At 40.9% G+C, this 24,157-nt stretch overlaps 1 protein-coding gene across 1 annotated transcript in view; it reads right to left on the bottom strand.

The window, feature by feature from the left end:
* The window catches only part of LOC141101246 (ovochymase-2-like), a 117,777-nt gene that overhangs the window by 59,193 nt on the left and 34,427 nt on the right, over window positions 1-24,157 (bottom strand). Inside the window, exons 5-15 of the mRNA XM_073590205.1 lie at window positions 23,352-23,443; window positions 19,256-19,391; window positions 17,943-18,104; window positions 17,320-17,541; window positions 13,170-13,310; window positions 10,208-10,444; window positions 8,283-8,468; window positions 6,080-6,189; window positions 4,691-4,791; window positions 738-1,015; window positions 440-603 (exon numbers count right to left, since the gene is read on the bottom strand). Coding sequence (XP_073446306.1) covers window positions 440-603; window positions 738-1,015; window positions 4,691-4,791; window positions 6,080-6,189; window positions 8,283-8,468; window positions 10,208-10,444; window positions 13,170-13,310; window positions 17,320-17,541; window positions 17,943-18,104; window positions 19,256-19,391; window positions 23,352-23,443 — 1,829 coding nt within the window. The remainder of the gene's footprint in view (window positions 1-439; window positions 604-737; window positions 1,016-4,690; window positions 4,792-6,079; window positions 6,190-8,282; window positions 8,469-10,207; window positions 10,445-13,169; window positions 13,311-17,319; window positions 17,542-17,942; window positions 18,105-19,255; window positions 19,392-23,351; window positions 23,444-24,157) is intronic.

Here is a 24,157-nt window from a genome sequence, read left to right as displayed (position 1 = left end):
TCTTAATACCATGTATTGCCCCCTCTAAGATCAATGACAGCTTGAAGTCTTTTGTGGTAGTTGTGGAAGAGGTTCTTTATCTTCTCAGATGGTAAAGATGCCCACTCTTCTTGGGAAAAAGCCTTCAGTTCATGTAAATTCCTGGGCTGTCTAGCATGAACTGCACACTTGAGATTTCCCCAGTGTGTCTCAATGATATAGAGGCCAGGAGACTGATCACAGTGTCATTGAGCACCACTGTAGTTATTTACATCCCTGGTCATAAGGGCACACAATGAAAATAATCCTACTGTTACAGCAAATGATGTTCATGGTAATTGCAGATCATGTATTTCCATTTCTAATAGCTAGTTCAGCTTTCTTAGCAGTGATACCGGTAACAGGTGGCCAAACAAGTACATAAACCCAGCTACACTGATAATAAAAGACATATACTAACCTGACACACTGACTTTAGCTCATCTGGATAAACATAACCAGCACAGATCATTGACTCCTTTATTTGGAACCACCAATATAGTGGTGTTTTGCAGACTTCATATGGAATTACAGGGAGCGCCACCTGGTTTAATCCTTCAGCAGCTTTTGGGGCAGTTGAGTTTCCTGCATGAATTGATATTACAGAATGTATGTATTTTTTTATCTACATTTTATTTATTTAATCTTCTCTAGAACACATTGAATTAATGAAATAAAATTGATGTGATTTATTTATTTTAATGCTGTGTTTACAATACCTGTCTCATCCCCCCATCCAGTTGCATGACAGCGATAGCTTTCTGGTAAAACTTGATTGTCCGGTGGCAGACAAGCAAAATCGATGTTGTCATTGGCTACCACTTCTCCATCTAGCTTTATTAAAGCAATGTCAAATTCTAACGCTGGTATTTCTGGATAGACGAACCCTTCATGACGGTAGATACCAAGAATTTTGTAGCATATTTCTGTAGGTTCAACCAAGGTTAAGTTGTGTTTCCCAACACACATTTGCCATCGATGCAATTCATCTGCGTAACTTGAAATATACAATTAATACATAAATAGATTTAAACAAAGTGAGAATGAAGATCTCTAATGTAATCAAAATGTAAAATGGTTTAATTAAAAAACTTAACTAATTATGCAAAGTATTATACATCAGCAGACCAACTTCCTAAAGGGAACTTGTTGTTACAAATAGTATCTGATCTGCAGGCAAGATGTTGTATTGGAGGAGCTGATCACATTGATAGACATTTTTATGGGAAATCGTTCAGTAAAACCCACATTTTATTCGCTGAAATCTCTGGTGTTTGATAAAAAAATTAAGGGGGACCCCACTCCATTTTTTATTTTATTCTTTCGCTATAACTATTTTATTCTGAAGGTCACTGTAAAGACACACACACACACTGTGTGTCTTTCTAGGGGTTGCTGCACGTGTGACACAGGACAGTCAGGGGACACACGGATACAACAGAGCAGGACCTGGCAGAACACGTGATGGCCGGGGAGGCACCGGGGGGAGGAGTCAAGCTCCGTAAACGGACGAGAACCGACAGCTGGTTGAGCGCCGGATACGTAGTCAGGCAAGCCAAGGTCAGAAGCCGAGAAGATAAGCAATAGCCAGGGACAAGACAGAAGGATGGTGGGGGACAGGCTGAGGTCGGTAGCCAGACGAGAGTGCGGTTCCAAAGGCAAGACAGAGAGAGGTCAGGGACAGAGCCGGGGATCAAAACCAAAGAGTACAGAGCAGTACCAAATCGAGAGACAGAAGCAGAAACACTGACAGAACCATGCCCGAATTAGACCTAAATAGCCCTCCCTGAACCAAAGAGAGGCTATACAAGGTTAACCCTTACCTGACCAGAACGGGAGAAAGAACCCCATCCTGAGTCATGACAGTAACACTGTGAATTTACAGCACTCGGGTGATGAAATTTCGGGCTGCCTATGAGATGGGTGCGTAAAAAACATGTGCTTGCTGTGCGATTTCTATGTATCCATTGACTTGCATTGCTGAGTCTCGTAAGATATACGCAACCACTCGCAGCATGATGCAATTTTTTTTCTCAGTCTGATCCAAGCTGGGAAAGTAATTGCAGATGAACACATAATCACTGACTAACATTAGTAAGAGTGCAATCCGATCTTTAATCGAATTGCACTCATCCATTTTAAACGCAGATGAGTATGAGCCCTTACAGTGTTCGTTGTTTATGCAGAGATAGCCATTAGTGACTGATTAGGACCGCCCACTGGACGCCTAAACGTACAAATATCAGGGATTTTAATTGATAAAGTGCAAGTCATACTGAATTTAGGACTAGATGTTGAATGACGTGTCTGTAGTACTCTGCTCTACCTTCGTGCTAGACACAGTAAGGAATGCCAACTGAGGTTCAGCAGCATATCATTCTACATCAGGTCCCTACTGTAGCTACCATTCAGACAAAGCAGATTATAAGGATCAGCACGTTCATAGAGACTATGAGAGGTGGACTGCCTTTCAGAGATACTCGGGGGAGTAGTGGCTCCTTGTATCTTCATTGAGGCTTGGGAAAGGAGCAAGCCTTTCAGAGGAACTTGTTTTTAGCAGTGGCTCATTGCTACTTCATGGGAGCTCGGGAAAGGAGAGAGTGCCTAATTGGGGCTTGGAATAGATGTGTTCGTGAGAGAAAAAAGAACACTTAAGGTGGTTTAGGAGGAGCATCGACCAACATGAGAATTCAGAGATAAGGAAAGCTCTAAGAAATGTCTGCATTTTTATTAGTATACAGTATAATGTGCTGTTATATACATATTTGCCAGTACATTATAATACAAAAGTGTATAATGTACAGTTGATTATGAATCACGGAAGTTATAATAACAGCCAAAGTCTTAATGCAGGATGGGATAAATTATCTTACAAAAATTGCATTATTGTGCGTGACAATCATGGAATAAAGTACCATCAGAGCTAGTGACATTTAGGGGTCCGCTACTAGGACAACCCCTTCTTAATGTAAATGTTCGGCTCCGATAAAATAATAAAGCCTATACTCATCTCCCAGCACTCACTCTCCCCAAGGCTGGGATGCAATGTTGTGACACGTGATGCCTGGCGCCCAATCAGCGCCAGCGTCACCGTCTCTGCCTTCGGACAAACTGAACCTGAAGAGGAAGTCCGGGCAGCAGCTGATCCCTGACTTCCTCTTCATGTTCAGTTTGTCCGAAGGTGGAGAAAGTGATACCAGCGCTGATTGGGTACCGGCGTCACATGTCATTCCACCGCATCACAACCCCAGGGAGAATGAGTGTCGACACCACTGGAACAGAGCTGGCACCGGAGGGGAGTACTGTTAGGGATGGCGGAACACACTAAATATAAATAATAGGAAGTGCGTTCGCCGCCCAGGGCTCACCGTGCAGTAGGTGTAACAACCGCTGCTGAGTAATGGCAGACTCGCTATATGGCGGTATACTGCGCTCGGGTTAAACGTCACCCGAGGTGCGCAGAGCGGACTCTGTTAAACTCACAGAGGCGCTTTAGTATAAATAAAGTATAAACGCTGAGCCTGTTAGCTTCACAGGTCTCAGCTGGCGTGCACACACGGTATATGGTCACAGGACACGGCCCAAGGCAGAGGTCGGTGTCCGTCTTGACCTATCGTGCATGCTACCGCGGACGCCAATAAGTGCTGCTAACTGCAGCGCGGCGGTAACTACTGCCGCTGTACGACAGTGCCGTGAGGCATCACACTATCGGACGCTAGTGTAGCAGTGCGGCATGCACTGTGGCGTATGGCTTGCCACTGACTGGTGCTGACTATAACTCTAATTCCCTAACCACATGCGTAATATCAGAGGGAAGGGGTTTTATAATGAGTCAGTCACCAGAATCATACATCCGTCACCATTCACACATAGCAAATATAGTCTATACTAGCGCATGGCCAAGCGGCCATATGGGCCTTTTATAGCCATGCACTTCCGGGACCTTCCAGACCTCTGAGATAGGCCAATCAGATCAGGACAAGGACCTGAGCACGTGACCCCCGATCTCCACTGGGAGATCGTCTCGTGGGCATGCTCAGTAGCGTGGCGAGAGGACTTAGCCTCTGGAGTGATTTCCTGCAAAGCAGGCTGCGTTACCATTGATGATCCAGAGGTGGCAGCAACATCCCAACCCAGAGAGCTGGTCTGAGCAGGGCACCTGGATCACTGAGATTGCTGTGCAGGCCCCTGAGCGGTCGGAAAGGAATGGGAGACCCCTGGATGTATGGCTCTAGATTCCTGCTGTGCAGCTGCTGGAATCTGATGCCTAACAAGTACAAGCTTTATTATTTTATCTGGGTCAAACATTTAGTTTAAGAAGGGTTGTCCTAGTAGTGGACAACCCCTTTAACCTTTCCACTGCCATGGGAAGTTTTAATTACTGTAAAATATTTCTAATTCTATAATTTTACTTATGCTATCCATTGACATGAAATGGTCCATCAGACCTGAGAACCAATATTGATAGTTATTTGATCTGGGCAATGGAGGATATCCCCATATTCCCCAAAACTGAGCTTGCCTTGCAATAAGAAGTAATCATTCAAGCATAACAGTGTTTTTAATAAAATAAAAGTTATAAGTTTAATATGAATCAGGGTTTTTAAAGAACACTAGAGATATAATGTTATATAATATAATGAAAGAATTTTGTGTGAACCGAAAGACTTACTTAATAAAGCAGTGGGCTGCAGTAAGGACCCATCTCTTGTGGATTAGAGTTCCTCCACATGTGTGAAAGAAAATGGTTTCATTACGAGAACTTGGCCACACCTGAAAATACAAGGCAAGGGTATGGGAAAAATCCATGAAGTTGTCACCAGTAAAACACCATCGAATATGCAGGGACCATGTTATTGAGAAAGAAGAGCTGAACAGAGCAATATATACTGTTGATAAGTAAGAAAAGATTCAGTATCACTTGTGGTTTATTCATATAGACCTTTGCTTCACTGATGAGTGACTGACAGCTATCTCTGTATGCACACTTACAAATAAAGCTGTCAGTCACTGATCGGACCGCCCACAGGACCAAAAATCTGAGAAAGAGCAGAGATTTAAATGATTAAAACACAGGTTATACTGAATATTTTCTCTTGAATTCTTGAATATTTGATATATTATGTCAATCTAATCTGCTCCCCCTACTCTATAACATGATGTCTGCATGTTGGACTGCATTTTCATGATGACAGGTTCCCTTTGAAGGGCCTGTTCAAACCAAGTACAGGCGCTCGGTGCATCCTTGGTGTGGCCAAACAGTTCAGTCCACCTACTTGTTTTGTTTCTATCTCCATTCTCCTCTGTTTTGATTGACAGCTCTGGCAAAATAAAGTCAGAAAAGATCAGTACACCCTGCGCCTGTACTTGGTTTGAACTGCTGCAAATAGCTGAGTACTGTACTTGGCTTTTCCTGCAGTCCCATAGACAATGAATGGATCGTAGATTGAGCATGCGCAACTCTCCACCAGTCATGAGCGCTCTGCAGAGCCCCATTTTTGGAGTTAGAGTTCTGTACTTAGGATTGCTTCGGGTCCCAGTGGTCAGACCCCAGCGATCAGCAAGTTACCTCCTATCCTATGAATTGGGATAATTTAACATTTTCGGAAACTCCTTCAAGAATTTAAAAAGTTAAGGCCTTTGGTGAATTAGTTTTGTTAACCCAAGAAGTAATATCATAAATGAAATGTGACAGATCATATTGTTTAGCCCTTTATGAATATCATTACACTTTACTTTAGGGCGGCATGGTGGCTCAGTGGTTAGCACTGCAGCCTTGCAGAGCTGGGGTCCTTGGTTCATATCCCACCAAGACATCTGCAAGGAGATTGTATGCTCTCCCCATGTTTGTGTGGGTTTTCTCTGGGTACTTCAGTTTCCTCCCACATTCCAAAGACATACTGATAGGGAATTTAGATTGTGAGCCCCATCGGGGACAGTGCCAGTAATGTCTGTAAAGCGCTGTGGAATTAATGGCGCTATGTAAAATAAATAAAATCAGCCATTTAAACATTTTTTTTTTTTATCAGTGCCAAATTTTAAATATTCAAATACTTCTTACCTGCATGGACACTTGCCAAGGCCAGGTGTGAGGTGCAGCGGGTTCTCCATTGACAATTCTAGAAAAAATTTGGGGAGGCTTTGTCGGCTTGCCACATTTATTTGGCCAATCTGAGAACAGCAATAAAATGAACTCAACATTTTACAAATTGAAAAAACATCATTTGTCTCATTTTCATTTATATTAGAGCAAAGCATGTGCCGAAGAGTTTGGTTGTAGAAACTTCTACAACTGTTTCATTCATCTGATTAGGATTTACAGTAATCCATACATATACACAAGAAACCGAGCCAGTCAGATGTCTGTCACGTCATTTTATGTCACGTATGAAGGAAACCTATGTCTGGGTCATATTTTTCTGTGTTCCCATAGCCTCACTTGCTTTTGTGGGTCATAAGGGAAATTTATATGCTTATAGTATATGATTGTGAAATATTTAATTGGTTCTCGGAGGTATGTTCACAAGATCCACCTAAACAGATTTGGCCAGTGTATTCTGTAGGCTGTCTGCAGGGATTGTCAGATTTCTGCTGCAAATTATCATATGGATCTGTGCACATTGTGCACCATTGTAATGGAACTAATCCACCCTCAAAAATCATAATCAGCATGTTCTTATGCTAGAGAATTGTTATAATATAATAAGCAATGAGCACTGACAATGTTTCTCCTGAGGACCAGAAGTCTGAAAATAGTCTGCTCAAAGCGAAATCCATTTTAAACAGAATTAATAATTTGAAAGGGAATCTGTCGTCACGGCTTTTGCTACCTTGTTTGAGAGCAGCATGATGTCGGGCTAGAGATCCCGATTCCAGTGATGTATCACTTACTGAGTAGCTTGTGGCAGTTTTAATAAAATCACAGTTTTAGCTTCTGCAATTCTACCAGCTCTCTGAATGCTGAGCTCTATATAACCACACCCACACTTCTGATTGGCAGTTTATTGTGTACGGTGTGCATAGGCAGAAAGCTGCCAATCAGGGGTGGGGTTATACAGAGCTCATGAATAAGGATGGCTACATGGGAACAGGTTAACTATTCTTCATGCTGATAATACAAACATTTTATCATAACTACAGCAAGCAGCCCAGTAACTGAAATATTGCTGGAATCAGGGTCTCTGCCTCTACATTAAAATGCTCTTAAATTAGTTGACAAAAACATGGTGAGATATTGCCTTTAACAGTTTTGTAATAATTTGGTTTAATATACTTAGAGGATTTTTTGGGGAAATTACAAGTTATCACCAATCTGACTGCTGGGACCCTTGCTGATCATTATAATAGGAGTCTTGATTCCTCCATTTTAATAGTGCATTGGTACAGGTGGACTGTCACTATATTCTAAAGGGCCTGTCACACTAAGCAATATTGCTATAACGTCACTGGTTTTGTGACGTTATAGCGATATTGCTAGCGATATCGCTGTGTCTGATACTTACCTACGACCCGCTCCCCCGCTGGTTATCGCTGGTCACGCGAGAACGTCCTGGACTGTTTCTCATCGTCAGCTTCCTGCTGGGCTTCCTGCTGTGGAGACGAGCGACGCGTGGACGCGGGCGGGAGGACGTCAGGATCGCCTCGTCTGACAGGTAAGTAGCGACCCCCGACCCCTGCGATGTCGCTGGTGAGATCTGCAGCTCACTAGCGACCACTTAGCGATGCACCAGCGATCCTGACCGGGTCATATCGCTAGTCGGGATCGCTGGTGCATCGCTAAGTGTGACAGTACCTCAAGTCTTTGGAACTACAAGTTATAGTTAACTACAGCAGAATTATAGCCATTATTTCCATAGGCTATTAATGCGGTTGTAGCTTGCCTGCTCGAATACCACTTGATTCAAGAGGAGAAATTGGGGCCACTGTTCTCATAATCAATGGGGGTCCTTGTAATGGGATCTCTAGAGGTCAGCCACTTATCACTTATTCTGTGTAAGGGGATGACTTGTTCTAACCAGAATATACCTTGAATGATATTTCTGTAATAATAATAATAATCAATTTTATGTACACGCTCATGTAAACATGTACTTTATATTTGTGAAAGTTGTATAAAGATTTTATGAAATTCACATTACAAATTCTCCTAACCAATCATATTCTGGTCTCACAAATGTTGTGTTGAGTATGTTGGATAACCCAATTCCAATGCCGATTTCAGTCAATACAAATAAAAACATTTCACACTGAGCAATATATGATACCTATTTGTACAGTGTCCCACGGTTCGGGGGCTGGAGGGGCTTCTGTTGGCGGTGCCTGCAGCAGGCTAGTGGCCCAGTAGGCTCTAAAGCCTTTTGACTCTGTGAAAATGTCACTGTAGAATCGGATTGTGAGAGTGTTACTGTTACCAGAGATTCTGGTTGGTAGGTTTGTTCCACAGAAAGGACCTACAAAAAGTGAAGACAGCAATAATAAGACATCGGTTTATACAACAAATATTGTCTTATACGTTGCAGCTTTTTTTCATATTATGCAGACACTTTAATTGCATCTAGATTGTTGTGGTGCAAGTTCCTGAGACCTCATCGACCATTCAAACAAACCCTCCAAAAGCAAACAACTCAGGAGTGCACAGCTCCCCGCCTGCACACAGTCAAGTTTAGATTTAATAGCCATAATAGGCTAAAAAGCTTCAAAGCTTATAGTTTCCATTGGATCCAAACTCCATGCTGAGTGTGAGCTCAGGTGGGAGCTCCTAACTTCTGAAGTGGGCACTTCTCAGGGTTGTTTAAGTGATTGGTTGGGTTCCTTAGGATCTAGACCTCCATGATCTGCAGGGGAAACTGCTGAAATGTAATCATTTTTTAAGTCTTAAAGAAGCCCTCCTTCCATCATAGTTTTTATCCTCTTAATACATTGCATATGCTAGTGTGTGCTTGCAATTGCTCAGATTGACCTTCTACCCAGTTAATTCTTCTCTTTTCCATTAGGTCTATGACATCACGTGATTAAAAACTGACTAAGCTCTATGTAGAAACAGGAGGTCAATTTTCCCTGCATGATTCATGATCTTTCTGGAAAAGTCTCTAGCATAGGGATGAAAAGTACCTGGGTCAGGAATTGAACAGGGGAATGATAAATGCAGGGACAAGACACTTCCTCAAAGAGAAGAATTTACTGGGTAGAAAGGCAAAATGAGCAATTGTAAGTACACAGTGGTATATACAGGTGCATCTCACAAAATTATCCCCAACAATGCAGACGAGCTGAAGGCTGCTATCAAAGCAACCTGGGCTTCCATAACACCTCAGCAGTGCCACAGGCTGATCGCCTCCAAGCCACGCCACATTGATGCAGTAATTGATGTAAAAAAGAGCACAACCAAGTATTGAGAGCATTTACTGAACATACACTTCAATAGACCAACATTTCGGATTTTAAATCATTTTTTAAAGCTGGTGTTATAAAGTATTCTAAATTAATGAGATAATGACTTTCGGGTTTCCATTGGCTGTAAGCCATAATCATCAACATTAACAGAAATAAACACTTGAAATAGATCTCTCTGTTTGTAATGATTCAATCTAATATATGAGTTTTGCTTTTTGTATTGAAAAACTGAGATAAATTAACTTTTTGATGATATTCTAATTTTGTGAGATGCACTTGTAATATGATGATAGCAATATATTAAGAGGATACAAACTTTGATGGGGTGCTTCTTTATGAAACAAAAGTGAGTGATCACCTTAATCCCTTCTGAAAAAGTTTTGGACGTATTTAAAAACACGCAAAAATACACTGGAACTGTGCAAACGTTAATATAAAGTTCTGTATTCCTGTAAAGCCGTAGTTCATGTTACTGGATTTGCTGAATAAGAAGTATATTGAACCCTCTCCACCTCTTTGAGAAGACCACCACTTATTTCACCAGGTTTCAGTCTGGCCACTTTTTACGAGATTCTAATACAATTTTGGGCGATCATTTCAAAGAGGTTGCACTGTATAATAAAAAATCCAAATATCATAGCATGAACCCTTGCCTCGATTGGACTGATTCTTGTTTTACTGTAAATTAAATTTTCCAATAATGAGAACTTTTCAAAATGAAAAATGTAACATAAAATGCTGCTACCAGATGATCTTTGCAAATGTAAAAAAGACATCAGCAACTATAAGAACATACCATATTTAATGGCTTTTCCAGAGCTTTCTTCATATACTGCCACATAATCATAACACTGCCTAGTTATTATGTCCACATCCTCTAAGTCAAAATGGGTGAAATTGATGATCAGCTTCTTTCCTTCAGGCACTTGAAGATGCCATACACACAATTGGTTAGGGGCATAATTATTAGGCCAATTTGGGGATTTAATCACTCCGGTCTCCTCAACGGAGCTACCACCACATGTCTGTATTTCTGTAAAATGAAATATAATAATTTTTGTAATAATTCATTAAAACAAATCATACATTTGTAAAGAGTCACATAAGGTTGTATTTACAAATGAATAATGGCAAATGAACAGATTGATATCTGCATAGTGACCTCTGGGCTTCATGGGTCCAATCCAGTTTCCTTCCACACTGCCAAATATACTAACAGGTTAAATTGGTATGGCACATGGTTCAGACAGGAACATCAGATCATGAGCCCCACCGGGGACAAGAACTGTATAATGCTGCTGAATATGATGTCTTTCTTGGTTGAACGGGACTTTAAATATTGCTGCAGAATGATACCAGTTGTTATGTAAAAAATCAACCAATGATACAATGTCAAGGGTCCATAGATTGCAGGTCTCCAGAGTCAAGGTAACAATTTGCTTTTTTTTAATGAGACTGAGATTTGACACAAATCGAAGATAGATACCTTTTGTGGAATTATATGTATGTGGTATTGGATCAAATTAAGAGAGTTGTCTGGTTTGATATTAATGATCTTTTTTGAATAGATGATCAATATAAAACCTGTCACCAGCTCCAGCGGTGGATGGATGTTTGCATTGAATAGAGCCAAACTGCACAACTTTGGTCAATGTAAAGTAACTGCTGCTGAGTACTGCAGATTGGCTTCTTTTTACGGGAATAAGAGCTGGTGTGCCGTACCTGTGTCATGAGTCTAGTTTTGGACCCTTGAGCCTGTGCTTTGTGGTCAGCTTCTCTGTGTGCCATCCCACAGCAGATACACCTTTTCTTCTGGTGTTTAGTTTCTATTACCCTTGCTTCAGTCTTTTTAGGGTAACAGCTGTTTTCATTAAATCATTTCTCTGCCCTATCACTTTCTGAGTGCGGATTTATATACTTTCCTCCTGCGGGTATTTTTTGCTGGTGATTGTCTCATTTGGATTTCCAGCCATACTGTTGTATTTTAAGTCAGGCAGTGAAGGGCCAGCTAAGGTTTATCTCTCTTCTGTTTATGTTCTTTACCCTGCACCTAGCTTCTGTTTCTTTTTGAAAAGTAGGTGATGTGTTCTCTAACTGTGCTTGCTTGATCCTTTGTTTTGTGTGTCGTGGTTTGTTTTACTCACTCTGGGATCTCTTTCCTTTGATCAGCACTCCTTCACTTCTGTAGGTATTTTGCACTCTGCTCTGCCCTCAGGTTCTTTAGGAGGAATGTGAAGCGCTCAATGGCCTTTTAGGCGGCATAAGTCCGAGTTTCCATCATCTACTTTTTGGTTAGGAGTATCTCAGCTCACATATGAACCACTAGGGACTGCGAGTTCAGGATCTCTAATCTGTACAGTAACTGACAGGATCAGTTGCAGCTTCCAGTTTGCTACCTATTTTCCCAAGTTGCTACACTATCATAGAAACCTGGCCTCTACACATTGAATGGAGCTGTATGGTACAGCTCTATTCAATGTTTACATGTGAGAGATGCTGGAAAGAATATCAACTTCCCCACCAATTAGATATTGCTGGATATATCATCAATATCATATGCCCAAAGAAATTAATTATGTCATCAGATTTTTGCCATATAATTTGGGAACAGCAAAAGGTTAGGGGAAGAGACACAGATTTCAGGGATGTGTTACTTATTAAAACAATTAATGTTTTATTACCAGGAGACTATCACTAATTGGACTACAGCTTGCCTGAGCCCTGGTCCTACCACGACCCCTTCTTTTATAAGCAGCTCACTGTCAATAGACAACGTACACAGAAAGCTGTGGTGTAGGCAGGGTTAGCTTTCTCAGTTCTGCTTCATGTTAAATCTAAAAACTCTTATGTCATAACGGCTGCACCCAGTAAACTAAGTGATACATTGATTGAATCAGGATCTCTTTTCCTAAATGATGCTGCTCTCCAATAATAATAATACATTTTATTTCTATAGCGCCGACATATTCCGCAGCACTTTCCATTTCAATGAGGTAGCATAATCCTGGTGACAGATTTCCTTTAGGTGTCTATTATTGTACTATCAAATTAACAATAAATAGCATGTTTATGCATTAATAAAGCACTAGACTTGTTATGATTTTTAAGTCAACCTCTCAGAATATTACATTTAATTTGTAGTGGATTAAGATACCGTAATCTGAGTATTTTCACATGTAATAGTCTATTTAAAAAGTCTCCTCTTTTGTACATAGAACTCATGTAGGAAACCAAAGAAAACTTTCTGGCTAGAAAAGTTTCAATTTGAGCCTTGCTAAAAAATTATTTTAGGTCAGCGAAATTGGCTGACCATAAATTCAGAGTACTGAGGTGTAAACGGTCAGCCAGCTGTTGGAACACATACACTTATTGGGGATGCTAAAAAAGTCAGACATTCACCTAAAAATGTTGTCATCCATGGAAACAAGAGGGACTCTCTACCTGGTATCTATTTTCTTACAGATAATCATCTGAGAAACACACCACGTTCTTGTTAAAGTTGCTTGATGAGGGTAAGCTCCAAGTTTATGAAGTGCATCTCTTATGCTTGCATATTTGAAGTGAAATCTGGTAACCTACCATGTGTGTTTGGGTGTGGGAAGAAACGTGTAAAAGTACATACAATTTACATTAAAATATTACATGATGAAAACTGAAGACCTTAGCAGAGCATTTAGCCGTCTAGTCATTATGCAACAAAGCAAGCACCGGATATTGAAGAACTAATAGTTGTTTGTCCAACCTTCACCAATGATTACCTTCTATATCATCAGGCAGGACTTCTTCCCATTTTACTTCAAAACCACGATCAGTTTTTAATTTGTCAGTTGAGAATTTTAGGAAAAGCTTGTTGCTAGAGCTGATGATCACTGGAGGCTTAACAAATCCACAGTAACTGCCTGGAATGACAAAACGGATTAAAGTGACATTCTGGATGCTGCATCATTAGCTCAATAAATAAAGACAAATAACCGCTCATATTAGGCAGGATGACAGGAGACAACGATCCTTATAATATACAACCACATCCCCTATCAAGTCAATTAAGCAAGAAATAGGGATCAAAAGAGTTTTTCAAGATGAATATTCAATTTTATTGACATAGAATTAAAAAACAGAGCATCGCTGCTAATGCCGGCATAGAAGGGCAAAAGTAGCAACATTGCAACTTAAAAAGCACATTGTCAAAAAATAAGCTATAATAAATCAGCTCAAGCACAAAATTTTTTTTAATGAACCAACCCCCGTTTAAATTTTTAACTCAGTATAGGTATTCAAACTCAAATGAGTAAACAAGGGATAAAATGTCTATTACTAGAAGAAATGCACAAGTGCTGTACTGCATATAGCGTTAAACCTATTACTATTAGCATAAAGTGCAAACTGTGCCTCAATAAACATAAGGTGCTATAATCACACAAAGACTTACATGAAGTATAGGATAGTATTGCCCCAGCCTGCCGCCCCTACGCGCATTACGCCGCAACTTCTTCCTCTCATATTAGGCAGGATGAAAGATGACAGGAGACAACGATCCTTATAATATGTCTAAAAATGTCTCAATAAAATCCATCCCACTTAGTACTGTAACGCTAAATTTGTGGTGCAAAGAAACCCCAATCTGACACTAATTACCTACAAAGCAAAATATGGGCAAGTAAGAATTTTTTTTGAATGTTAAGGTTTTTTTTTTACACGAACAAAGTACATTTTAGTTGATAAATCTTGGAATAATAATGAGTTCCAAAATTGAATGTGTTTAAAAAATGTTCCTGTGCTGAGATAATCTTATAAATGTGCCCCTGCTGTGCACTGTGTAATGGCTGTGTCTGACCCTACAGGGACATGGTCTGATCATACCACATCACCTGGGCAGGGGAGGAAACAACAGAGAGGATACAGAAAGGACATGAGGATGATCACAGCTGCTGGCTTCTGTGAGGTAAAAGATTGTTTAAAAACAGGCAGGGAAATGTTTAACCTTAGGCCGGCGTCACACTTACCGTATGAAAAATTGGTCCCAGTCTCCCTGCCGAGAGTCGCAAAGAGCGTTATGCGAGTACAATCTGATTTCTCACACCTAGCATTCGATTTACATCCGAATACAGTGCGATTGCTATCCGATTGCAATGCAATTTTAACATGAGCTTTTACATACAGCAATTCTCTGTCATTTACACATCATTTTCAAATGAAATATTCTTCAAAACACACACATAATATATACTGTATTATATATGTATACTGTGTGTGTATATATATATATATATATATATAGTTGTAAGGATTTGTACTCACTTAGGTGCAGCAGGAGGAAAAACAGGAGGCGTGCTTCTTTAAAAGAGTCTGTGTGGGTTTATTTGCTCCATAAACCCCAAATCAGCAACACAAGGTAACCGGCCTTCACAGCAGGCAAAAGCTGAACAAAACAGTCCTTAGCTGGGCTTTGTTCCCTCAGGCCCTGTGAGCACACAGGCTAGGGCAATGTCCAGCGCGAAGGCTCCGTCTTGAGCCATACACACAGGAGTCCTTCTACCTTCCAAGTCACAGGCTATGTGCTAAACTATAGCCTCCATTATATAGGCTGTAACCGCACCCACAGGTGAGGTATGGATCACGTGAGCTGGTCACAAGGTCATGACCTGACTGCAGGTCCTCAAACATCTGCAGGTCCTGAAGGAAAACAGGGGTACAGTCAGCACCCTCACCCAGAGCATAGCTACCTGCAACCCGGACCCAGGTGTACTAAACGACAACTATAGTGCGCATGTGCACTAAAAACAAAATACTCTGGGTTGCATCGCAGGGAGAATCCATCCCTGTGACATATACCTCCCATTAACCACGCAACCACCACCAAGAAAAGCTGGCAAATCATCTGCCGTGTACAGTATGATCACAGAGTGACAAGATAGAATAGATATATACACAGGATATATACAGGATAGAAGACCTGGATTACATACAGTAAATACAAATAGAATAGGTAGATATATAGATGTCAGTGATAAATACAATTAGTACAGTGTGTGTCAAAATTACTGAACATAATAAAAGATTATTTTTTGGAAAAATATGGTGTGGGCTCCCGCACAATTTTCATAACCAGCAGAGGGAAAGCCGACAACTGGTGGCAGATGTTTATAGCCTGAGAAGGGGGCAATACCCATGGAGCTTCCCAGGCTATTAATATCAGCTCACAACTGTATACTTAGCCTTTACTGGCTATTAACATGAGGGACCCAACAAAAAATGACGTGGGGTCCCCCTATAGTTAATAACCAGCAAAGATTATGCAGATAGCTGTGAGCTGAGATTAATAACCTAGGAAGGGGCCATGGATACTGCCCCCCAGCTAAAAATATCAGCTCTCAGCCACCCCAGAAAAGGCGCATCTCTAAGATACACCAATTCTGGCACTTAGCCTCGCTCTACCCACATGCTCTGTAGTGGTGACAAGTGCGGTAATAGTTGGGGTTGATGTCACCTTTGTATTGCCTGGTGACATCAAGCCCCAACGTTAGTAATGGAGAGACATCAATAAGATGCCCCCATTACTAACCCCATAGTCCCATTGTAAGAAAACACAGACACCCAGAAAAAAGTCCTTTAATTGAAAGAAAGACACAGACTCCTTTAATAATCTCAATTAAAACATACTTACGACCTCGCCTAAGTCCACCGAAGCCCTCGAGCTCATGTAATAAAACTAAAATAAAAAAATAACAATATACCATACCATGTCAGTCATTCTGTCCCATGCTGTAATCCATGTCTGGGGAAGAATTCGTTTTCAACCTGGACGGTGCCAAGATGCGACCTTCCAGGCTGACAACCACTGGTGAATGAGATGCTGCGAGCGCAGCATTAGTGACATCACTGAGGCTGCGCTCCCAGCCGGGCTGAATTGTGGTGACCTCTGGACTGTGGGGAAATGCCAGTGATGAGGTCACCACACTTCAAGCTCAGTGTCTTCATAGCAGATCACCGTAAAAATTCTCACATAGCACTCGTCCGTATTCTGCGATAGTGTGACCCCGGCTTTACAAAAAGAATCAGTTGTGATCCCATGCTGTATACTTTCTTTTTTTCTGCCCCTGCTCAGGAGCTGTGGTATATTCAGACTATGTTCCTTCATGGTCGGGCACATTTATAAGATTATCTCAGCACAGGAAACGTCAGGGTCCTGTCAGCGCCGGCGTGCAGTCTCCGCTGAGCAGGGACTCACCCGCACTGTTGGGGGGCCCAGGGTCAGGTACAACCGGAAAGTACAAACAGGACCTGGGGACGCTGAAGTTTAGCAAGCAGTGAAGGACCTACGGTAATGTGACTGCAAGGGGCGGGGCTTAGCATCTTGCTTCCAGAGATGGTAGGACACTAAACAGAAATACTCAGTCAGGCAAAACGGAGGTCATACACAGAGATGGCAATAAAGTACCAGGGATGAGACAGAACGGATAGTCGGGGCCAAGCAGGGGTCAAAACCAAACAGACATAGAAGGTACCAAGGAGAATCCAACAAGCAATATCCAGAGAACAGACAGAGTCGTACACAGAGTATCAAGCAACCAGAACACAGCACAAACACACTCAGGGGTCACCACACTATGCCAAGGGCGAAAGTATAGCTGACAGGGATTGGAGCTTTCCAGGGGTTTAAGAAGCTCTCCCAGAACCAAAAAGAGGCCACAATTGTTAACCCCAGGTGTGCAAGTCAAAACCTGCACTGAGCTCCAGACATTAACCCCTGCCGTGCAGCTCAAAAACCTGCACTGGGATCATGACAGGAACTTTTTTTTAATGTATCCAATTGTGGAACTTATTTTTATTCTAAAATGTACTTTGTTTATGGGACAACCCCTTTAATCCTGAAAAACAAGTTACACATTTTTTAAACCATTTTTTTACCTATCATATCAAAGCTGTCAGATATTTCCAGCACGTCCCCAATACATTGTCCTAGTTCCCCATCCATAGCAAGATCGATGAATGCCAGTTTTACAAGCCATCCTGGAGTCACCGAGATATTCCAGCTGCAAAGGAGTTCAGCTGGGTAGGTATCCGGGTAATTCATGGAGTAAATAAAACCCTTGCGTCCTTCTTGTAAAGCATTATTCCCACAGCCGGAATCTGCATGAAACAGTACAAAGAAATACGGTACATAATACATAGTTGATGAATCAGGGTAATAGAAAACTGGATAAACTGCCATTGAAATGTGCTTACACTACATGGTATCTGTAAAGGCTATATGTACGTACACAATTACTGTACTTTTTCAAGTTCAAAACCACAATGTCTCTCTATGCAGAGCTATTTATCATCATGGTAACAGACTATAAACAAATCCTATGTAGATTTATTCTGTAGCCATTTTTCATTCCTTCCATAATTCATTATTATTCTCTTTCCCTTTGTGCACTTTCTACTCTCTCTCTGATTAGTTGGCAGTGTTTATTTTTTTTCAAACTTTTGCACTATATTATTATAAACATTTTTTTAAAAAGAAACATGCTGAAATACATAGTTACCAATGTAGGAAGGGCTTTCTGTTGGAATTACATCTCCTTCAAATGCAATGTATTTAGCATGGAATGATCCTCGTCCACCCTGTTCATTTGCTTTGAAGCGAACCAACAATGAATTTGATGTTGCAAGCACAGGAGCTGGGATTTCTTTTCCACAAAACTGCCCTGTAACAATAACAACATCATTGTACAAAGGGAAGAATTAATAGAGAAAAAAGTGTCGAGGTATTTCTTGGGATGGTTTCTCGGCGGCGGCATTTTACTATATTGGCCAGATGTGTAATGTTAGTGCAGTTTATAAAGTACCGCTCATATACTGCGACATACATACCAGTATTAGCAAACTGCTGACAGAGAATAGCTACAGAAATGTAGTATATTGTGATTATGGAAGCTCCTCTCCATATTACACTGTGCATTGTGACTAGTCCTTTTATAAGCACTCATAAAAAATATGGTAGACTCTAAGAAAATATTTGGGACGCTTGATAAACATGACATTCAGCCATACAACGCCTGTCTTATTTCCATATTACTGTACAGTTGGAAAATAGACATATAAGAGCTTACAGATGTCACATCGGGATCTCCTACTTGGTCTCCCCTTCTTGAGACAATAAGGGGGACTCTCTACCTGGTGGACCTAGTTTTCTATAGCTCATCAAATGGTTTGTATAGTATGGAATATCATTTCCATGCAGCAATGAGTAGATTACAGAAAGTCGTATCTTTAGTCCTATCTTTAGAGAAGAGTTTGTCTTTCTGAATGTCATTGACAACTATCTAGGTATGGATGGTCATATAGTGCATACTGTCAATCACTGAGTAACTATGTTGAACTCCTAACCACAGATTTCATAAAGGTTTAAAAGTCATACTGAATCTTTATTAAAAAAAATATGCATATTGATCTGCTCAGCTTTTGCCTCAGTCTGCTCCTGTTTATTGAAAAGGGAGAAGAGCATCAGAAGCGGAGGAGTTCAGGGATTTTTACAAGTAGAATTGAGCGAATATGTTCGGAATCGGTCGCCGGACCTGAATTTGCCATATTCGTGCCATATTGGTACCCTAATAGTGCCAAATATAGGTTTGATGATCAGTTCCAAACAAATTTGTTAATTTCTACTCCCATTGACAGCAATGATGTTCAGCTGTGTTCGGTGAATAATGCAAAACCAATATTGTAAAACCGCCGATCGTAATCGGACCCAAATTTTAAAAAATTCGCTCATCTCTATTTACAAGATGTTTACCTCAATTTTTTGGAGCAAGTGACAGGTCCACTATAATGTATTGCTGCAATAGAAGGAACATACCCAATTTCTGAGATCCTTTTCCATCACCATCATAAATTTCAACCACTTCATTACAACCAGCGAGTCCTGGAAGTTCTAAGTCAAATTTTGTAAAGTACAGTTTTACTCTGGAACCAGCATTAACTGAGATTTTCCACTGCAAAATAAGTTAAAAAAAAATCAACATAAAGGTCCAATTAAGTCCAGATGTTTTTGACCTGTTATCCTGTTATAAAATTTGCAGTACATGACTTATTTGTTGTAGATTTTCAATGTGGAACTTACATTGAAATTCCTCCACATAATACAAAATAAGGGTTTGCTCAGATCTGTGTATAAAAACGTCGAGAGCAATGAGATAAGAAATCGCATTGCACTCCCAACAATGTTATTCAATGAGGCACTGTTCATCTCCGAATTTTTCCTCAGCTGGAATTGAGTTGAGGAAAAAAATCCCAGCATACTGCATATGGCCGTGTAGAACGGCCGAGACTCGCCAATGCAAGACAAAGGGTGCGAGAAAAAGAACGGACGGCACACGGATGCCATGCAATTTTTTTTTCTTGCGCAGATCTCAAAGGATCTCATTCGCCAATGGATTCCTACAAATGGAGGAATAGACTTTTAATACACAGGTATGGACGTCATCAACATTTCAGATGCTTTATATAGATAACATTAGCTTAGGGTCTAAAAACCTGCTGATGGGTTCCTTTTTATTCTAAAACGTTCATGATTTCACTCCCCTCTCAGAGACATTCCCCTCTATTTAGAGTGAAAGGAGGGAAGGAACGGCACACCAAAAGGCACAGTGAGAATCTTAATTCATATTTTTTCAGAATATCCCATATCTATAGATTACGCCGTCATCAATATAGCAAAAACATAATATTTTGGATAAATACCCTTCATCAGATATGTCTATTGTAGTAAATGCACTCAAAATTAGGTCAACGATTTGGGCTGGGCTTCCCCAGAGCAAAAAGGCAAACCATAACCAACCACACTGTGTGTGCGCGCACACTATACAAATTCATACCGTGCATCAAGGGTGTGCCACCTACCCTATTGATTATTGCCTTCATTTATAGCTGTCTGAATGCTCAGCTATTACAAGATATAATATAGTGCTGCCATTTCTCGCTTACTTTACAGGCTACACAGCTCTCCTGCTCATTGAAATTGCTTTGCCACTAGACATTGTTCTGCTACTAGACATAGCTCTGCTACATTGCAGGATCTACAGCTCAGCATGTGAAACATGATCCCTCCGTATGGATTTATGTCTTTTTACATCAATTAAGGAATTTCCTCTTCAGACCTTGTGGGGGCATCACAACACTGAACCAGACCCCAATCAGAGGACAATAAAACTTTCACTTCCCTTATCTATGAACTGTTCCAATATTTATGAACACAACTGTTTATCACTCTCCCATAATGACAGTTCTGTGCTGTGTTGTGTATAAATATGTGATTCTTCAGATTTTGTATTAGTCTATAAGCCTGATGAAGTGTCCTGAGTAGTCTCGAAAGCTTGCAATTTGTTATCTTTTAATGGCTAACTGAAAGGATGGTATCAACCACTGAGGACTCTAAAGGTCCCTTCACACATAGCGACGCTATAACGATCCCGACAACGATACGACATGGCAGGGATCGTTGCTGCATCGCTATGTAATCATTATTGAGATGTCAAACAGTCCGATGCACCCAACGACTGAGCAATGATCTGGTGTGCCGTAGCAACCTTTGTAACGATGTCGGCGGTCGTTGGGACCCTGTCACATTGCAGGCTCTCTTGATGATTCACAGCTCGATGAGGGATGTATTGTGTGACGCTGTATTTACACAGGCGGGGATTGCGTTCCCTTTTTCATGCCCTCTTCGCTCTGATTGTTGGTCGCTACCTTGTCCTGATTGGCTGCCTTGCCTTTAAAAGAAGGTGACATACTAGCGCTTCAGTTCATTGTTCCTGACCGCTTGTGTCTTTTGGCTAGCAGAACCTAGTAGCGATCACCGGCTGTCCTAGTTGCAAGCCCGCCAATCAGGACGCTGTAGCGATCACCAATCGGAGCAGAGGGAGGCGTGGAAACGGGAACGCAAAACCACGCCTTTGTCTTGCTTCTGAGTCGCTAACGAGGTCGTTGGGCTAGGTGTCAAACGTGACGATGCGTGCTACGCTGCGGGACATGAGCGACCAATAAAATCTCCAGACCTTTCGGGCACGATCAGCGATACCCGGCAGGGGGGCTGGTCGCTGATCCGTGTCACTCACACCGATATCGTTGGTGAGATCGGTATTACGTCACAATACTTGTGACTCAGCTGCGATCTCGCCAGCGATCTCGCTTATTCTGACGGGGCCTTTATTTTTTCTATCTACTGGCTAACACGGTGCAAAGATATATACTACTCAAAAAAAATAAAGGGAACACTATTCCATTTGCAACAGGCTGTTTGTGTTCCCTTTATTTTTTTGAGCAGTATATACCTTTCCTGTTCCCTCCGTAGACAGAAATGAGGAGGATTGCCAGGAAGCAGTAGAGATAGCTGGAAGAGTGCACACAAGCTATATGTGATGCCATGTACTAGACCAGGTATGTCAAACTCAAATACACAGAGGGACAAAATTAAAAACTTGACAAAGATTGCGGGCCAACTTTGATATTTAATAAAAAATGTCTACAATTGAGGATGTTTTTCCTCATCATCAAATATAGTGATTAAACTTATCATATTGAAACAAGCTTAGTTTGTCCCACAAAGTACATTTTAATTAATAGATCTTAGAATAAAATTAGCACATAATCACAAATGAGGCATACTGGAATAGTTTAATATGTTATGTAAGAGCAGTAAAAAGCATATAGCCCAATGGCCTAACTTAAATATGTAATAACAAGGGGTAAAAAACCTTGAATTAATAAATAACACAGATACTAAAGTATGATGCCAACAAAAGTGCCTCCCAAACACAGTATGATACCCCCACAGCGAATTCCTCCACAGTCCCCTCCACACGCATGGTATGATGATCCTACTGTACCACCCAGGCAAAGTATGGGGACCCATCACAGTATGATAAACCCAACTGTGATCCTCCACACAGCATAATAGACCCCACATAGTCCTCTATAGAGAATAATGGGTCCCACATAGTTCTCCATACGGTATAATGGGACCCACATAGTCCTCCATACTGTATAATGGGCTCTATATTGTCCTCCATATGGTAAAATGAGCCCCACATAGTCCTTCATAAAGTCTAATGGGCCCCATACAGTCCTTCATACAGTATAATAGACCCCACATAGTCCTCCATACAGTATAATGGCTCCCACAAAGTCCTCCATACAGTATAATGCCCCACATAGCCCTCCATACAGTATAATGGCCCCAACATAGACCTCCATACAGTATAATGGCCCTACTTAATTCCTGGCTTCGCGAGCCAAATATAATCACTCTGGGGGCTAGATTTAGCCTGTGGGCCAGAGTTTGACATGTGTACTGCAGGTAGAGAGAGAAGGTCGACCATGTGTTTAGAGTAAAGGACATCCTACTGAGAGATAAAGACCAGGAGCATGGTCGTATGATTGTGTAAAAGACTGGCTTCAGGTAGCTTTCTACAGACAGTACATTAGTAAGTGATTAATCATATTGCATTAAACCATTTGTACACAATTGTAAGCCCCCGGTAACAGCACTGAATTACACTATAAACAAGCCTAAGACAAGTTGATACTTTCCATCAGTTTGAGAAAAACATCCATGCCATGCATTAGTCTATGAGTATAATTATGTGTATCTATATGAATTATTATAAGATAATAATATGTTATATTGGATTTTCACTTCTACTTCAGTGATCAATTGACCTTACACAACAGTTTGTTGCGTGTTTCATCCTAAGTGATAATTAAGTTAATAGACAGTCATTGGTGCCAGAATTGCAAGCTTTGAGTGACTTGACAGTAATTGTAGCCTTATTTTCATAGGACACAATTTAGCAGTTAAGACCGCACCTGGCAATAATTCCCAAACCAAATAAAGTAAGCTAATACTGTGCTTCATGGAAATCCTTCATCACACTGAGATGGAGAGAAGTAATTACCTGGTATAGGTCATAATTCTTGTTGTTGTACGTGCTTGGGGACTGGAACTCTCCTGTGTTACCCTCTAAATATCCTCCACCTCCCACAATATCTGAAAAAATAGATTTTGAAAATATTCTTAATCACTGTCATAAAAAAGATTGTACATTTTCTTTTATCAAGGTACTTGCACTACTATTTTAATACATTAATGCCACAAGATAAGAAAATAATTATCCCCAGAGTTTCATTGTCAGCAGACCTAGGCTGTGCTATTACAACCTGTATCTCCTGCTCCATGGCCAGAATACAAGTTTATGTATACAGCAGCCTTCATTGTCTTGGCTGATTTGTATGACAACTCTGAAAGATTTGATAAACCTTGAAGCCATCAGGTTACTGGTCTTTGCCTTTTTCCTACTATTCTTCCAACCATGATGTCCTTCTCCAATGATCAAGATATCTTTCTCCAGTGATTGCTGTCTTCATGTCATGTGTCCAAAGTAGGCAACTCATAGCTTGGTGATCCTTTGACACCAGTATTCTGGTATTATATAAAAAGTTTTGAAAAGTCACATAATTTTGGCGCAACTCGAGGCTACTTTAAAATTACGTGACTTTTGGCGTTGTCATGCCATTCTTGTCCAGATCTACCAAAGTGGCTGGAGCTGAGGCCGCATAGGGGTTTGAGGCAACTGCCTGCCAAATTCATTTCGAGCGGTGGCATTTCCTATGCCACAAATCTTATTCCAGCAGTAACTGGAGTAGGATTTATGGTGAGTTCTGACTCCAGAACATCTCCTCATCAAGTCCGGCTTGAACAATG

This window comes from Dendrobates tinctorius, unplaced genomic scaffold (genome assembly GCF_039654945.1).
Source record: "Dendrobates tinctorius isolate UK_male_01 unplaced genomic scaffold, ASM3965494v1 ptg000011l, whole genome shotgun sequence".
Classification (NCBI taxonomy): domain Eukaryota; kingdom Metazoa; phylum Chordata; class Amphibia; order Anura; family Dendrobatidae; genus Dendrobates; species Dendrobates tinctorius.
This window is presented reverse-complemented; position numbering and strand designations above follow the sequence as displayed.